At 39.1% G+C, this 17,049-nt stretch overlaps 2 protein-coding genes across 5 annotated transcripts; one reads left to right on the top strand and one right to left on the bottom strand.

The window, feature by feature from the left end:
* The first annotated feature begins 1,371 nt into the window (after positions 1-1,371).
* Positions 1,372-5,237, top strand: LOC121194056. 2 transcript variants are annotated; one of them, XM_041056614.1, is made up of 6 exons: positions 1,372-1,573; positions 1,911-1,994; positions 2,344-2,649; positions 3,510-3,642; positions 3,751-3,781; positions 3,901-5,234. In XM_041056614.1, exons 2-6 carry the CDS (start codon positions 1,916-1,918, stop codon positions 3,997-3,999), a joined length of 648 nt encoding a protein of 215 aa, XP_040912548.1. In that variant the 5' UTR covers positions 1,372-1,573; positions 1,911-1,915; the 3' UTR covers positions 4,000-5,234. The 2 variants fall into 2 exon arrangements, with proteins under 2 accessions (XP_040912548.1, XP_040912547.1); XM_041056613.1 differs by lacking the exon at positions 3,751-3,781 and having other exon boundaries at positions 3,901-5,237.
* A 2,494-nt stretch (positions 5,238-7,731) lies between these two features.
* On the bottom strand, positions 7,732-16,830 carry LOC121194055 (nectin-3-like protein). Of its 3 annotated transcripts, XM_041056612.1 has the most exons (9): positions 16,526-16,829; positions 13,885-14,226; positions 12,931-13,233; positions 12,477-12,570; positions 10,803-10,957; positions 8,722-8,824; positions 8,540-8,648; positions 8,267-8,309; positions 7,732-8,125 (listed from the first exon to the last, which is right to left on the bottom strand). In XM_041056612.1, the coding sequence occupies exons 1-8, from the start codon at positions 16,659-16,661 to the stop codon at positions 8,298-8,300; spliced, it is 1,254 nt and encodes a 417-aa protein (XP_040912546.1). In that variant the 5' UTR covers positions 16,662-16,829; the 3' UTR covers positions 7,732-8,125; positions 8,267-8,297. The 3 variants fall into 3 exon arrangements, 2 of the variants coding, with proteins under 2 accessions (XP_040912546.1, XP_040912545.1); XM_041056611.1 differs by having other exon boundaries at positions 7,732-8,309; XR_005895348.1 differs by lacking the exons at positions 7,732-8,125; positions 8,267-8,309; positions 8,540-8,648 and adding an exon at positions 9,927-10,078 and having other exon boundaries at positions 8,710-8,824; positions 16,526-16,830.
* Between the last annotated feature and the right edge of the window lie 219 nt (positions 16,831-17,049).

The raw sequence follows: 17,049 nt of genomic DNA, 5'->3' as shown, positions 1-17,049 counted from the left end.
TTATCGCTTTGGAAAATAAACATCTCTTTATCTGCTCATGCCGTGGTCTGAAACCTACGCAAGCGCTCACTGGAGAAGTTGCAGGGTGCAGGCAATACTATATAAGTCTGCCAAAGGCATAAAACACAATGACAAGCAATCACATTCACATCTGTGGGCACATTTTACCCAGTATAGGGAGGCAACATCAGCACCAAAACATCTCAAAAACATTCCTCACTTGACTTTAGTGAAACTTGTTTGGATACAACAGCACACATTAAAAAATAGGGTTCAATCACAAAGTATTATGCCCGATTGTTGAAGAATGAGGAAAGGTTGAGAGGGTTATGTTGAATTGGGGCCACTAGGGGGCAGTGTTGTAAAATGTATTTTTATATTTTGTCTTTGTGTGTCGACCCTGCCACAGACTTCTAACAGGGTATGAAGGCATGGTTTTGACGAAATTAAAAAAGTACAGATCACAAGGGCAAAGTAAGAACTATCACTTTATATCTGATAATGTGAGAGTATTTCAACATCCTCCTTATCAAAACTATCTCATTTCTATGTGACTAGCGTCATTTCCACACATTGCAAGAGCTTGGCCTTTAAATATCCTGTAACGTCATTATATGAGCATGTTCTATCCTGTATTCTTTCTTTTCTTTGTACTGTGCATTCACACAGTCACACCAACTCACTTTGTTAACATTTTTCTATGCTGCAGCCTTGACTTAAAAGGATTTTGATTAATTGACCCCTGGTAGTCATCATAGTCTTGAGGCTTCTTGGGCATGACTTGACAAGCTTTGCACACCTGGATTTCGGGGATTTTCTTCTCTGTAATTCTACTCTGCAGATCCTCACAAGCCCTGTCAAGTTAGATGGGGAACAGCCACTTTCAAGCCTCTACAGAGATGTTAAATTGGGTTCAAGTCAGAACACTGACAGGGCCACTCAAGGACATTAACAGAGTTGTCCATAAGGCACCCCTGCATTGTCTTGGCTGTGTAATTAGAGTCAAGGTGAACCCTCGGCCCAGTCTGAGCACTCTGGTTAGCACCCTAGTTAGATTCAAGGCCCATTCTGTTTTCATTTACAGGATTATACTTGATAGCACACTTATAAATCCTTTGTCAATAGATCCTTTCATGCATTTTCAAACATGAAACATTTAATGTGATCTAAGGTGTCTCACACTCTAGAGTTGGTATCAACATGGTCAGCTAAATTTCTGCAGCAAATTTATTCAGCAAACATCTGAGTAAAGCCTCACAGCATAATCTGCAACCTTCAAGACACAAACAAGGAACAACAGCTAAAAAAAAAAAAAAAAAAAAGGCCACAGGCCACCAAAGTCGTCTCACATTCACTTCCTGTGTGGAAACAATTAGCGCAGTGTTTGTAGGGGGTCTGGTCAGATTTAAGTTTAGCACAAATCAGCTACATGTCATTTACATAGACATGAGATTTAGTTATAATTTTTACACGTAATGTTTTTATGTTACCCTAGTAACATTAAAGCTCTAGTTTACTGTTAAGGAACTTTGCACGAGAGAACAAGGGCGAACAGCTCAGACACTCACTATCGGTAAGTGTAGTTGCCATATTTATCACATGGTGTTACATAGGTTTGGAGGTTTTTATTTATGACTCTACAATCACGTTTAATTCCAATCTTGTGACATATTTTGTGTTATATCTTTTCATTTGTTAGTGTATCACTGCTGCTTATCTTGGCCAGGACCCTCTTGAAGATTATGATCTCAGTGGGGGTTTCGTGGTTAAATAAGTTTAATAAAAATAACATTTATGGGAAAAGGGCCAATTAAAACTTCAATATTTTCATTCAAACTCTATTTTATAATTGATCACGTTATAAACCCACACCAGCATAACATTTACAGTAAAATTATTTTTGTTTTAAGGTGCAATGGAAGATGTTTCTAGATATTTGGGCGTCAACAGGACATTGTCTCTGATATGTACGCTCTGGATTTTCTCACCAGCAGGTAAAATTAATTTACAGCTCCATTACCCTAACAATGAGTTTGAATTACAAGAATAGTTCTACATGTTGGAAATAAGTTTACTTTCTTTTCTGTGACTATGAACTGTAAACTGTTGTTTTTTAAACCTTATTTTTTGTTTTGTATTAATCAAATGATATACAACATGTTTACTGGTCTTAAGAAGTTGTTTTTAAGAACAAGTGCTAGTAGCCTGATTTTGATACCTATGGACAGAGCCAGACAAGCGGTTTCCCTTCCCTTATTTTAACTGTAGTGTAACCACAGTGGTGACAACAGGGTTATAAAGAGAATTTAACCTATCATTTGAACTTGTCTGTTTCTTTCTCAGAGGGGAACACCATCCCAGGGGTGGTTGGCAGCAGAGTGATCCTGCCCTGTGACAATTCAAACAGAACAGTCAAGCAGCTGACTTGGAAAAAGAATGGAGTTCTGAATCTAATCAGCTTCATACCAGATGGAGCAACACACATCAGTAAAGAGGCTGCCAGCCTGAAGATAAATATATCTCTATCAGACACCCAACGTTACGCACTGATCATAGAGAGCGCCCAGAAGTCTCATACAGGAAACTACACCTGTGACATCACTGCGAGCACAGGAGTGTGGGAACAGAAGTGGGAGCTGATAATTACAGGTGTGGTAATCAGTTCTAAATTATAAGATTAGACTCAACATAGCCTAAACCCACAGATAGAATAAACACACATAGAATAAACCCACACATAGAATAAACCCACACAAGCACTGCTTTTGGCAACAGCAAAGAAAACAGGATGTAAAAAAGAACAAAGTGAATATGGGTTGAACATAAAACAGAAAATAATTATTATGCTATACTGTACCTGAACGAACAAACCACACACCTAGATAATCCAGAGTAAACACAGGTAAAACTCATACACAGTCATCTATCCTTTAGACCAGGGGTGGGCAAACTGTTCCACAAAGGGCCGGTGTGGCTGCAGGTTTTGGTCCAACCAAGCAGCAGCACACCAGACTTGACTCATTTAATCAACTGATCTCAGTCTTCAGACAGTTGATTGGTCACACTGTGTGCTCTTCATTGGTTGGAACAAAAACCTGCAGCCACACCGGCCCTTTCTGGAACAGTTTGCCCACCCCTGCTTTAGACAGTCATGAAAGAGCTACACAGGTATGACTTAACTGGTATCGACCTCATGTCCGTATGCTATACAGCAGCAGTATCTGAGGGTAATTTACACAATATATGATGTATAACTCCAATCACCAACCGGCCCAGAGGAGCCTCTTCGAACATAATGTCACTTTAAAAGAAAGCTTCTTTAGTTTCCAGTGTGGATATCACAGGAAATATACCGTACACATTTCCTATCATGGTATTCAGTGTTTGTGCTTGTGGTGTTTTAAACAGGACATGAGAAGCACCATGGTTTCCTTTGTGAAATACACCACCAACGGCATTTTACACCTGTAGTGAAATGGGTTAAGAACATTTTTTTTTTTGTCTCCCAGAGCACGAAGAGCACGAAGGTGTAAACGGGCAAAAACGGGTGATTGTTGTGGCAGCTACGGTTACTTGTGTATGTTGCCTGATCTTTATATTTGCTTTGACTTGTCTGCGAAGAATCAACAAGCGGTGTGCACAGTAAGTTCCTTTGCTTCCAGTCATTAACGCTCGTCTGTGCTCATAAAGATGTATGGCTAACGGCAGTATGCTCCCAGAACATAAACAAAATGTCACCCTCCTTTGCAGAAATAGCAACCAGTCTCCCACTGTAGAAATGGTAAATACAAAAATTCTTGTCATTTGAGAATTCACACCTTTTTATTAGGCCTTTTCTCTTCTTGGATTCAGTTATCAGCTGTGATGTTCAGTGTTTCATTTTTGCTCTGTTCCTGGCAGGAGGAAATACATGATATTTATGAGAACCACTTGGAAATTTATGTTCATCAACAGCGCAACAGCCGCCAGCCTCACTACTGCAAACCCAGAAGTCGGTGAATGTGCAGAGAGAAGAAGAGCGCAAAAAGGATGTGTGTGGGAAACACCCATCTACACCCATCATTTTTGGAATACAAACACAACAGGAAAGAAAACCTGTCTTCCTTATATCATGTGCAATTTCAAACTTCTTTCTCAAGAAATGAGAATGACAGTTCTCTCAATATGAGCACATCACAAGCACACAGCCAGTGGGTCTGTTCTTACTATATAAATATTGATTACGCTCCTGTAAATTAAGCATTGCAACAGTTTTCTAACAGAAGAGTTGCAGCAGGAGAAGCAAACGCTGTCGGCAGCTTTCTGATATTTAAAGAAGGTAAATTTACGTGAAGCCTGATATTCCACTTTTAAAGAGACACTGCATTGGTCCATGGAACACACAGAGCAGCTGTGTCAGTTGTAATGCGAACTGCCATAGATGCTTTAGATTATGAACTAAAAACATGACCCACTCAAGAAAACCACAGTATTTAGAATGTTCCATATGAATAAATGGCAGTGATGCAAGTGGCAGCAGTGTGGGTGGTAGTATCTCATATGTGTCAGGCTCCAAAACACTTAATCCAACACTTCCCATAATGCTTAATGCTTTTTTTTTTTTTAACCCTCCTTTACTAATACATGCCCGTTTCTTTTAAGTACCATATTTCCAAGGTACTCAATGGAGCTTTTCACCACTAGTAGCACTAGTAAACCTCAACAACCACACAAGTAAACCTCCACAGCTCTACCAGTGGCCTGAACTGATCTTCATGTGCAAATTTAGTGGTGGGCCGCTTTAAAAGGATAGGTTTAGATTTTCCAAGTCTGTCTCAATAGAGTAATCACATGCTGTTTTTTGGGACCAAAATAGTGCCTTGTCTAAAGAGTTCAGAGAGATCATCCTTTTCCAAGAACACAGAGGATGTTTGTTTCCATGAGAATGGTCTTGTGACAGTTATTTCCATCCACATGATCAAAGCAGAGCCATATTCGGCTTTATGGTTTTTCACTGTCTGTATTTTTGTTAATTCAATAAAGTGCACAGTGTCTGGCAAGACACAATCCTGAATCCCTGAAATACTGTGTGTCATACAGAGAGAAACTATTCTAGTATTAACTAACCAAAGTTGCATTTATTAGGTAACAAGGATGGTGTGTGTAGAGTACACATTTTGCTTTAATTAGAATATCACACGAGCAAAAGGCAAGTTAATACAAAATATGATCTAAAAACAAGCAGGGAAAAATTATAAAGTGAAAACATACATAAATACACTACAATCCAATAAATACAGCAGGATGATAAGTACAGCCTTGGTCTGCTCTATTCTAAAAAAAAAAAATGAAATGAACATGAATGACAGAACACACACTCTTCATTAATGCTATACAATGCTTCATTAAGGCTTTTTTTAAAAAAAAGAAACACTAGTCAGACAAATGAACAATATGAAAACATAATGCCTGTGGCCACAGCTGTCACCTGAGCCAAGGCATGCAAAGAAACAAAAAACTCTTTGTGTCTATACTACCCACAATGCAATACCAATGCCAACAGTTCAGTCAGAAATGTGGGTTTTCTATGCTAGCAGCAGCCAAGGGGGGGAGTTGTAGGTTTCAGCAGTGAGGATCACTTCCGTGTTCAAAAAGCTGCAGTTCCTCGGCTGCTGCTGGGGGCTGGCTCCAAGTGGTGAGCAAGAAGTGAGCAATTCTCCATTGACCCCCATGTTAAAATAGGCAACTTTACAGCCTAAAAAAACACATTTACAGCCTGGTACATTTTTTGTTTGGCCTTTATTGATAGTTTCCAGAGGCCAGAGGCCCCCGGCTACCTCCAGCGGTTGATGTTCGGATAGGTTTTTGTGACAGTATTGTCACAGTGAGGAAATAAGGTCTTGTTTTGTTATGTTTTGTCTTGTGCATTCCGTTTTTATTTTGGAATCTGTTCTCCCTCTGTGTTCCAGGTAGCTTGCCCTTCCTCTTGTGTTCCTGCCAGTCTGATTGTCTTCCCCGCCCTGATTGTTTCCACCTGTTCCCCATTACCTAGTGTCTATATATTGTCTGTGTCTCCCTTTGTTCGGTGCCAGTTCGTCCTGTCTTTCGATAGTAGAACCAGCATTTTCCTCATTCTGTCAGGTCACATCCACAGTTTACTTGTTGTAGCCGTTGTTTTGTTTTGTCTGTACTTGGTATATTTCATTATCAAGTATTTTTCCTTGCTAAGAGTGATTTTGTGTTTTGTCTTAGTCTTGCTTGTTGTAGTGTAGACTGTACTAACCGACCGTCGAATGAGTCTGTGTTGCAGTTTTTTCGGTAAGTAAATTTTGCACTATGTTACCTGGATGTTTGCACTAATTAGCATGTTTTAGCATATTTTGCCGCTGGCTTATGATTTAATTGCTGATTTATGGTCGCTGGTGATACAGATAGAGGACCAGAGCATAATGTTAGCAACGCTGCTGCAGTGTGTTCCGTGCTCTCAGAGTCCGTTTATTGCGGGAATACTAGGCTACAGTTCTATTTCGTCTCATTTTTCTGTTTAAAAAGTCCAACATTACATGGACAGAGCGGCTCCGTCAGTAAGCGGCTGCTGTTGTTTGTGTGCTGCTGTAAGCGGATAGTGGGTGGAGGCAGCAGTGAAAGCCAGTAAATATTAAATAAATATTAAATATTAGAAATAGTAAATAGTAAATATAGAAATAGTAAAGCTTATTATTTCTTGATTAAGATGTCAAATTAAAGTGATTTACTTGCATTCCTGAACAGAAAAATTTGTTTGGGCACTTTCCTTTTTTTTTTTCCGATTTTTGAACATTTAGGAATCGATACTGAATCGTCAAGTGTCGCGTCACGATTAATCTACGAATCGATGAATCGGGCACACCCCTACTTAGCATGCTAATGTTTAATAATTAGCTAATTAACCATTACTATCAATAATAGTATATCGAACACTATGTTTTAACCTGCTAAAGTTAGGTCAACCTAGTAAACATTACCTCTTTAGCAAATTAACATTGTGACTGAACATGTTATGATGCTGATATTAGCATTAAGCTAAATGCAATGATGTGGAGTGAAGTATAGGCTCCAAGAGGTGTTAGCATGACTATGTACTTGATTTGACTATAGACTGACACTAACACACACAGGTTTTCCAGTACCAGCATGTACATGCCCACCTGGATATATGTTTCTGTCTCAGATCAATCAGCAAAGTTGCCATAACAGGAACAAGACAGTTTAACAGGAGTGAGTGGCACATTTTTTTTTTATATTTGAGAATAATCTTTTTCTGTAGCGCTTGTAACACAGACATTTATTTTGACCTTCAATGAACTTGAACATGTCATAAAATCCTATTCTTGCTGACTTCAGTCTGTATTCAGTCTGTCTGTACTTCAGTGTGTCACAGTCAGGAAGTAATGCTCTGTCATGTTTTGTCTCGTGTTCGTGTTGTCCTGTGAGTTTTGCTTTTATTTTGAAATTTTATCTCCTCGTTTCAGGTTGCTTGCCCTTCCTCGTTTCCCGCCAGTGTGATTGTTGTTGGTTATTTATTTATTTATTTTTAAATTTGTTTCCTTGTAAGAGTGATTTTTCGTTGGTTTTGATCTTTTGTGTTTGTACCTTTTTCCCCTGTTGGGCGATTCTTGTTTTGCTACTTTGCTGCTAGTTCAGTCGTGACACAGTGTGTATACTCATAACTGAGGAGCTCAAAATACAAGAGTTTATCAGGAAAAATGCTTGCAGGTTTTACCGATGTTATTACAAAAATAAGACCTCGCTTTGTAACTACAAACAACTAATAATTTCTCACAGAAAAATAAAGATTTAGTTTAGTTTGGTGCTGGCATAAAGAAAGTCATTTGGCAAAGTAGTATGTTCTGTCGTACCTTCTACAGAGAGACATTATGTATTATTCCCAATACATGTATGGTGACAAAAAATTATTAAACAGACAAATGTGCATCTACACCGCCCGGTTAGCTCAGGTGGTGGTGCAAGAGACTGTTTCATTTCTGTGGGTTTCAGCCCCACTCTGGGAGGCCCATGTGTGGTGGGCCCATGTACTGTAGGGTTAGGGACTTTGGGGCCTTGTGGACTGGGTGGCAGTTGCTCTCGCAACCTGGGCCTGGACCCAGATAAGCAGCAGATGATGACATGACACGTGCATCTGCAGGCAACAGCTAAGATGTACATGCCATTTGACTGTCAGACAAATCTGTCAGCAGTTACTATACTGGACACATTAATGTGCAGCCTGTTAAATTCCAGCGCTCCAATTGCTGACGATCTTGTTGCTCCCACAAATCTCAAAGAGATCCCTACGACAGACAAATCAAAACAACTGATTAAAACATTTAATATTAAATAAGCTCATAGAGAGTTCTGGGGTTTCTGCAGATTTATGAAAGAACGTTTAAAAAGAAATAGCTGTGCTTTCAATTAATTTATTAATGCAAAAATAAAAGATTTAAGACACATAGATTTACCTTTCAGAGAAATTTTTTTAAAAGTATTGCACAAAATTAAATATTGTATGCGTTTCTTCTACCTCTGCTTGTTGTGGTGCTTCTTCTGTTTCTTCTACAACTGCATCTCCTTCTTGAGATTTTGTTGGAGTCTTTTCATATCTTCTGAATACCTTCCGAATTTCCTCTATCCTAGAAAATGAACCATCAATTAATATACCATGAAAGACTTGCATATAATACGCAGTAATACTGTATGTGGTACCTTGGAGATTGAGAAAACTTCCATGCTATAGCAGCACCCGCAACACCAATTACAATCAGGAAAAGCAAAAGACCAAGTATGGCCCAGCAAGCAGTGCAGGTGCCTGTAGGGAGACAAGAAAGAAAAATAAAGTAAGATGAAAATCTGATATAAACTGCCAGTTTATCCAGCTGAATCTATGACAAACTGGTAATGGCTAACCAACCGGACATAGCAGTGGTGGAGAAACAGCAGAAGCCGTAGAGATAGATGTAGCAATCCCAAGCGATAGCAACATCAGGTAGAAGGAAAATGAGAAGCCTGAGAAATACCACGGGCTGAAAGTAGAGCTAGAAAAGATTTGGAAGGTGGAGGCAACAGTGGTCCCTGTGGTAATCCTAACACTCGGGGCTGTGACCTCCAAACTGGGAGAGTGACTCCACACAGACAGAAGACAAGAAAGAAAAATACAGTAAGAGGAAACACTGATGTACACTGCCAGGGTATCTGGCTGAATCTATGTGATCAGTGATTGACTGATCGATAGGTTAATGTCAAGCTGTGTGGCGTTTCAGTGATGGCACCCAGGCAGTCAGTCACAATTCAGATTTGACACACACTTACAGACAAACCCCATTTACATTCACTCACTGTGTCTCACATGGATCACTTTTCAAAAAAGTACGCTGAGGAAATGGGTTAAAAGTACCGTAATTTCCGGACTATAAGCCCCTACTTTTTTCACACGCTTTGAACCCTGCGGCTTAAACAATGATGTGGCTAATTTATAGATTTTTACAGGCTAATGAGAGAGAACAACGAAAACAATGAAAGAGAGATTGAGACAGTGTGTGACGAAGTAATTCTGAGGCTGTTCAATTCCGACACTGAAGAAGACGACTTCAGTGGTTTTACTGCGCAGGAGTGAGAGGAAGATGGCATCAGTGACTTTTCTGACTTTTCTGCTATTTTTTATTTTTATAACCAGCCGTTTTACTGCCATGTTACAATCACTGTTCGGAAATTTATTTAATGAAAAGTTAAAAGAAATCTTGTGTACCATCAGTGTACCATCTTTCTGTGTAAATATCTCATGTTACAACGTAGACACCTTCGGCTTATAGACAAGTGCGGCCCATTTCGTTACCAATGGCTCAGTTCAAGTGTCCAGTAATCCATGACAACTACCCAGCATGCACAGTAACAGAAGCCTTAGACTAGCTCACCCAAATGGAATGCAGTTTTGGTTTTTGTTATCCATTATGCCTGTTCTTCTCCTATTACAGCGATTTTGGTGATGATGGCATTGCTGTTGTGACTCACTTTCTGGAGGTCCAAGATTCAGCTTCTGCATAGAAGCGCTTTGTATGCTTCACGGCTGCAGGATTAAGTTTATAGGTGTAGGTTAGGAATATGTTGAAAAACAGAACGGTGCTTGACGCCTTTTAATCTTAGGTCATGAATTTATCAGTCACCCTTTGTTCTTTGAAATTTCTTCTACAACTGTATATGGAATTTGCTGCGCATTTACAAAGTGAGGTTATTGGTTTTTGACTTATTTATGTAATAACAATGTCAGTAAAACCTGCAGGCTTTTGTTCCTCTGATAATCTGCTGCATTTTGGGCTCCTCAGTTATGAGTATACACACTAAAGTGCAGACAGAGTGAATACAGACTGAAGTCAGCAAGAACAGGATTTTATGGCATGTTCAAGTTCCTTCAAGGTCAAAGTCAAGGTCAAAATGAATGTGTGTTACAAGCGCTACAGAAAAAGATTCTCACACAGAAGGTCACACAGTCATGCAAGCGGCTGTTCTACTCCAAGCCTAAATGTCCAAACAAGTCATTCTTTACAGACTCTTGGACTCTCCCTTCAGTTGGTCATAGCTAGAATACCTCGACAGGGAGCATCCAGGAGGAGTCCTGACTAAATGCATGCAGCTGTTGTAATCCAGGCCTTATCTTGACTCCTCTCTCTTTTCTTTCTCTTTTTTTTTTTAAATTAAGGCACACATGCAAACACACACACAAAAAAAATAATGTTTTTTTTTTTTTTTTTTTTTTTTTACATAAAACATCAACAGATCAAACCTGAACTCACCTGAAGTCACATGCACATAAAGGTAACCATGGTCTCTTCCATACTGGTTAGATGCTTCACACTGGTACAGGCCATTCAGGTCAGAGCTCATGCTCAGAAACTGCAGCGTTGCACCCTCCACTCGGACAGCAGACTGAGGCAACGAGTTGCCAGGCCTGAAGATGACAAACAAGATAGAGCATGAATTGTGGTAATTAATTTATGACTCTGTGGTAGCCTCCGCTGTCCATTATGCCGTGGTCTGCTGGGAAGCAAGCAGCACAGACCGAGACAGGAAGACACTGAACAAGCTGGTCAGGAGGGCCAGCTCTTCAGGGACAATTTATATATCAAAATGTAGAGAAGGTCAATAAATGTGAATATTAATTCTCAGAAATGGCCTGGACAGATGTCATTATCTGGAAGAGACTTTTCCCAGTCCAGCAAGACGTCCTCCATGTTCACCTGTTGCCTTGAGGAATTCAGCATCATGTACATTTCCACAGTGCTAATTCCATCAGTGCAACAGTGTCATGTCATACACATCGCTTTGCTGCTCTCAGTCTCTCTTCTACAACAGACATACTGTTTTCGTCAGCTAATTTTAGTCCAATCGTTTAGTTTAAGCTTATGTGAATACAATTTAAAACTTCCAGCACAAAAATCCACAAAAAGTGTTCACTGACAGTAATTTGATATCAGCTGGGTAAAATGAAAAAGTTGAAAAACTGGAATTAATAAGTGGATGAAACAGGCACGGTGCCCTACAGCTGATTTCACCCACTCAGTGATTTGATACCTTTCTTTGCTCATGCGGGCCAAGCCTGGTTATATGAGAACTTGAGATAAAAAGTTGAAGCAACTGGTGAATTCAACAACTGTTCAGTTATACTGACAACGGTTACAGTGAAATTCACATTCTCTAAGTTTGTTGAGTGAATCATGTGACACAAAGGCCACTTTGGAGGCCCTTTGTACTTTAAACCAACATGCATGACTGCTCACAGTGACCTTACTAAATTTTAACTGTCAGTGGGTAAGGACTGAATTCAGCTATAACCTTCACAGAGGGTTGCATTTTTTTTATTATGAGAAAAGAACAGCCTTGACTTCCCTTAGAACTTTGTTTTTTTCCAAACTACAAAAACAAGAGCTGTCTGAACAGTTCTAACTCTCAAACAGTGAATTCTAGGAGGTCTGCTAATAAACAATTCCATGTTTATAAGCTCCAAGAATGGAAAAAACAGAAATTTTAAGTCAAACTGACTTAAAATTACTAAAACTTATATATTTACCTAAAGTTAATGACAAAAGATCAGTTGATTATTCCTGTCTGGTGCTTCACAGTACAGTACTGCTGTTGTTTGCTGACTAAAATAGGACAAAGAGGGGAAGAATAAGCCATTTTCACACTGGTATCTCACTGCATACTCTGCTATTTATAGAAAGGTTTATTTTTAAAAAAACCCTCTAAGGTGTTTATGAAATGGATTTGTGCCTCTACGGTTTCAAGTAATTCATAGTTCAATTCAAGTTGTCAGAGCAACACTGGAGCAGTTAGAAATGGTTCACTGCAGTTACAGAAGATACAATTCAAACTCATTCAAATTCATTTGGCTTCAAGGTGAATGTTAGAAATAATCTTGTTGGGTTATGAAAATTTCCACTGATACAGCTTCATTATAACTACTGTACCTGTTCCAGGTAAAAGTTGCTTTTGGGTTGGCTGCAGTCAAACACTGAAATGAGTCTGTGGATCGCACGCTAATGTTCACATCCCTTGGTGAAACTGCAAGAGAGAGGGAGGGAGAGAGAGAAACAGCTGTGTTAAAAAAAATATTTAAAAAAATATTTAAAAGTTTGTATTTCTCAAATATGTACCTTTCACAAGAACCTTAAGCATTACAAGTGGCAGAGTCCACATGTTTACAGTGAATTAGCTGCATTTGAAAGACTGTTGTCTGAGCTTTTAATACAGACAGCTGTTTCTCAACAGCCTGGCAGAGTGTCTAAAGAAAAAAAAGAAGAGTAAATACATCCCAATTTAAACTCTCATTATTCTGATTACTGAAAATGGGCAGCAGAGTTTACTCAGTGATTGCGTGGGTTAAGCAGAAATCCATATGTAAAGAATAATTTGTATACCCACATTGGACCTGTATGGTGAAGGTCACTGTTTCCTCTTTCGACAAGGCTGGATTGGTGACGACACACTGGACCTCATAATGGTGGACTTCCCTGGTTGGCACTCCGACCAGTGAGCTGACTGTGGTAGTCGTACCGTTGGCGTGTTCAGTAGAGTTGGTTGTTGCCCTCACTTTTCCTGCCAGTGTACCAATGAGCCACCTCACCTTTGCAGGAGGCCTGGAACCAGCAGCTGTGCAGGTAGCGAGGGAAACTTCTTCATCACCCAAAATAGGAAGATCATCCTTCACATGGGTGACCGGAGGCACTAGGAGAGTAACCATACACAAAAAAGTCAACATGCAAGCAAGAAGGTACAAACCAGACACTATCTCTCCTTCCATCTCTCTGTCACATACACACACTGAATCCAGAACATTTTTTACACAATATTTCATACCAAGTGTAGTGGAATTGATGATTTTAGTTCTTTTGTGTGTATTTTGGTGCTGCCTATTGGTGGCTGTTAAAATGCAGTTCAGGAAGGAAATGACATAAACAGGAAGTATTTTCTTCTCAGTCTTCAGAGAGGAAGCAGTTCAGTGTGTCATCTGCATAATCCAGTCACTAAAGTTCACCGAAGCAGCTTCATCTGTGAGTTAAATGTGTATTACAATTATATTGACATGGTTATATGTCCATTACTGTAATTTGAGTACATTATTTTGGTTTGTTTGCCGCTTCATATATATATATTGCAGTTGCTGGTTGCGTTATTTATGTCAGATATATTTTCTATTTTTTGTGTTTTCATTTGTAGTTTTACAGAGAAATTGCATATTTTCTTCATTAACATTCCTGCCAAATACAACACACGGTCTGTTCCTTGGAGGATGTTAGTGCTGAAGATATTTTGTTAAGCTAGCTGTATAGCTGTAAGAAACGTTGCCTGCAACAACCTTCAATGAGGACAGCATACCAAGCAAGTTCAGAGGTATCTCTGTCTTGTGATTTCCACTGGGGAACAATGTGAAGATGCACGTGTAAACGCCTTCATCCAGCAATGTGACATTAGATAACTGGAGAGATCCATTCTCCTCATTGAAGTTCCCAACAAACTGAAAACGATGATCATCTCCATTGACAAACCGTGGTCCATTTATGGGCAGGATGGTAAAGAAATTGTCAGTCTGAGGTTTATTTCTGGTCTTCCTCTGCCATGAAATCTGATTGAGGAGTTCCGTAGAGTCAATGAGTTTGCAGGGTAAGATGACAGTCCCTCCTTGCACCACGGTCTTGTTCCCTCCAATCACCTGCAGAGCTGTAGGATGCATAAAATGCCATCAGACTATTAGAAAACACAAACAGAAGAGGTTTAAAAGAACAGTGCTACTGAATGGCATTTTGGCATCATACTGTGTTGGAAAGTCAAATACGTGTAAGCATATATTCCTGGCATAATCATCTATAAGATTAATTGTACCATAAAATTCAATGCTTGTGGGGACAACTAACAATTATTCCCATGTTAACTTGTCTTGTTGTATTAAATGGCTATGTAGTGTAAGTTTTCAAACCTCTTGGCCATATTACTAAAACTGGTCTCTTTTCTAGCCTGAAACGGCACAACTTTACCAATTTGTATTGTAGGTAAACTCCTTCATTGAAGTTTAGTATTTGAAGTTTCAAGTGATGTACTGTCTCTGCTTATAGTATTATTTTAATGGCATCAATATAACAAATATAAAGCACAACTAGTTGTGCTGTAAGCTATACTTATTAGAAACTAACATTGGTCTGCATCTTTATTTTATTGTTGACACGTACACTCACTGAGCATTTTATTAGGAACTCTTGTACAACTGTTTATTTATGCAATTATCCAATCAGCCAATCATGTGGGAGCAGTGCAATAGACACATGCAGATAAAGGTCAGGAGCTTTTGTTCATTTTCACATCAAACATCAGAATGAAGGGAAAATGTGATCTCAGTGACTTTGATCGTGTCATGATTGCTGGTGCCAGATGGGCTTGTCCCAGCCCAGCCTGCTTTATATCAACAATTCAGGCTGGTGATGGTGTTGTGATGGTGTGGGGAATGTTTTCTTGGCTCACTTTGGGTCCTTAATACCAGTCAATTCATGGTTTAAATGTCACAACCCATCTGAGTATGCTGACCATGTTCATCATTCGTTAAAACAATAAATAAAAGAAAATAAATAACAGTAATACTTTGCAGACCCGACTGGCGTCCCTTTCTGGTGCTCTGTCTTGAAAATAAAAACATGAACAAATACAGAAAAAATAAACAACTATGCCCTCTGTTGTTTCTGATTATTTGATTGACCCGGCCTTGAATTAGTGATGTGCGATACCACTGATTTCCTTTCCCATCCGATACCAAGTAAATTTCAGGCTGGTATTGGCGATACCGATCCGATACATTTGTACTTTGCACAAAAACTTAATGTGTTTGGAAAATCAAAAGCAGTGAATTTCAAATTATAGCTTCTTAATAAATACGAGACATCAGACTGTTCGTTATTCTTTAATTATGAAGAATTATCACACAAAAAAACAAGAAACTGAAAAGTTGCATATTATTTGACAGCATCTGAACATGTATATCTTGTTATTTGACATGTAAATGCTTGCCTGAATATTTTAACACAAACATTCAACATTCACACTTTTTTTTTTCACTCCAAGGTGTGGCTTTCAAAAAGCGGGGACAAAGGAGGCGGAAAAGGAGGCGGTCTGTCCTCTTCTCTAACTCTAAAAAGTGCTGTTTGACTTTTCATTTGTACTAGATAGAGGCTATCTAAGTTGCCTAATAATGTCACTGTAGATACTGTAGCTACTGTGTAACTATATAATTTTAGTGCAGCCCCTTTTATTTTAGAAATGCATAATCACAACTAAATAAGAATTTACGTTATGTTGAACACATCAAGTAGTGGTCTCTCTGCTGCAGCTCCATGTTCTGCTTGTAGAGAGGAGCTACTCCAAACTGAAGCTTAATATGAATAAAGTTTATTTTGCCTTTTGCAAAGGCAAAATAAACAAGCTTACTAAACTAGAAATAAAATCATATAAAATAAATAAAAAGAATTGTATTTTTACCATATATATATATATGGTATAAGCCTAAGTGCCTTATATAGGCACACAGTCACTTTCAGTATATAAGCGATGATACTGTACTTAGGAAAGAGATATTTCACATGCTGATCATAGAAACATATTGCACATGGTAATAACAAAGGTGTATTTCACAAGTGGTATTGCACATCATTTTAAACAGGGTTTATTGCACACTGACTGTTCCTATTTATTAAAACGTAATTGAGATCCACGCAAAACCATAATCAAAACCCACTGAACTTAAGTAATCCTGAAACGTCGTAGGCTCAGGCCTCTCGTGAGACACAAAAAGTAAACAAAGACGCGTTTCCGTTACATCTGCGTACCCATTTGTTTCTGATCGGTTACCGCGTCTGCGCTGCAGCAGGCGTGTGGATGCTGCTGTTAAAATACCGTTTGCGTTTCATAATAGGTGGCTGAATCCTAAAGGACGCTAAATGTTTTTAAGAAAAATGAATATATTCTGCCATCCTACCGTTTGAACACCACAGTATCAGACTTAGGATGAACGCTGACAGCAGCATATTGTTGCAGCTCACGGAGACACGAAACGTCGACGGCTGGTCGTAAATATTCCCTCCAAGGGGCATAAGGACACGGTGCGTCTCCATCCATGCGTTCGTTTCGTTCTAATGCGAGTGGTCCAATTTAAAGGAGAGATCGACGGAGTACATACAACAACAACATAGCAGAGGTTCTATAAATTGAAAGGAAGCAGCGTACACATCAACTACTGCGCAGCGTGATGCAGGGAAGCCATTTGCTGTTGACTAGTATCCAATCGTCATCTTATAGAAATCGGCTGCCGCCCATTTAAAGGGGAAATTAAGAGATTAGATTTTAGACTGTAAAGTTTCAGTATACCTTATACAATTTACAGAAAACTGTTTACAGCAATTATTATTGCTTTTATACGTGCAGGAGGCAGGTGCCACTTATTTGAACACAAAATGTGTAACGTCTGGCCCTAAAAAGACACACAAAAAGAGGACCTGATGT

This window comes from Toxotes jaculatrix, chromosome 15 (genome assembly GCF_017976425.1).
Source record: "Toxotes jaculatrix isolate fToxJac2 chromosome 15, fToxJac2.pri, whole genome shotgun sequence".
Lineage (NCBI taxonomy): Eukaryota > Metazoa > Chordata > Actinopteri > Toxotidae > Toxotes > Toxotes jaculatrix.
Note: the sequence above shows the minus strand (reverse complement) of the source record. Positions and strands in the feature narration are given on the sequence as shown.

What these genes read in the sequence shown, in the direction of transcription:
- LOC121194056 (XM_041056613.1), top strand. Translation starts at nt 1,916, where the DNA reads ATGGAAGATGTTTCTAGATATTTGGGCGTCAACAGGACATTGTCTCTG. An exon ending in CTGGATTTTCTCACCAGCAG is followed by an intron (nt 1,995 to 2,343) that starts GTAAAATTAATT and finishes TTTCTTTCTCAG; the next exon opens with AGGGGAACACCATCCCAGGG. An exon ending in GTGGGAGCTGATAATTACAG is followed by an intron (nt 2,650 to 3,509) that starts GTGTGGTAATCA and finishes TTTGTCTCCCAG; the next exon opens with AGCACGAAGAGCACGAAGGT.
- LOC121194055 (XM_041056611.1), bottom strand. Translation starts at nt 16,661, where the DNA reads ATGGAGACGCACCGTGTCCTTATGCCCCTTGGAGGGAATATTTACGAC. An exon ending in GATACTGTGGTGTTCAAACG is followed by an intron (nt 14,227 to 16,525) that starts GTAGGATGGCAG and finishes TGCATCCTACAG; the next exon opens with CTCTGCAGGTGATTGGAGGG. An exon ending in GCAACTTTTACCTGGAACAG is followed by an intron (nt 10,958 to 12,476) that starts GTACAGTAGTTA and finishes TGTCATCTTCAG; the next exon opens with GCCTGGCAACTCGTTGCCTC.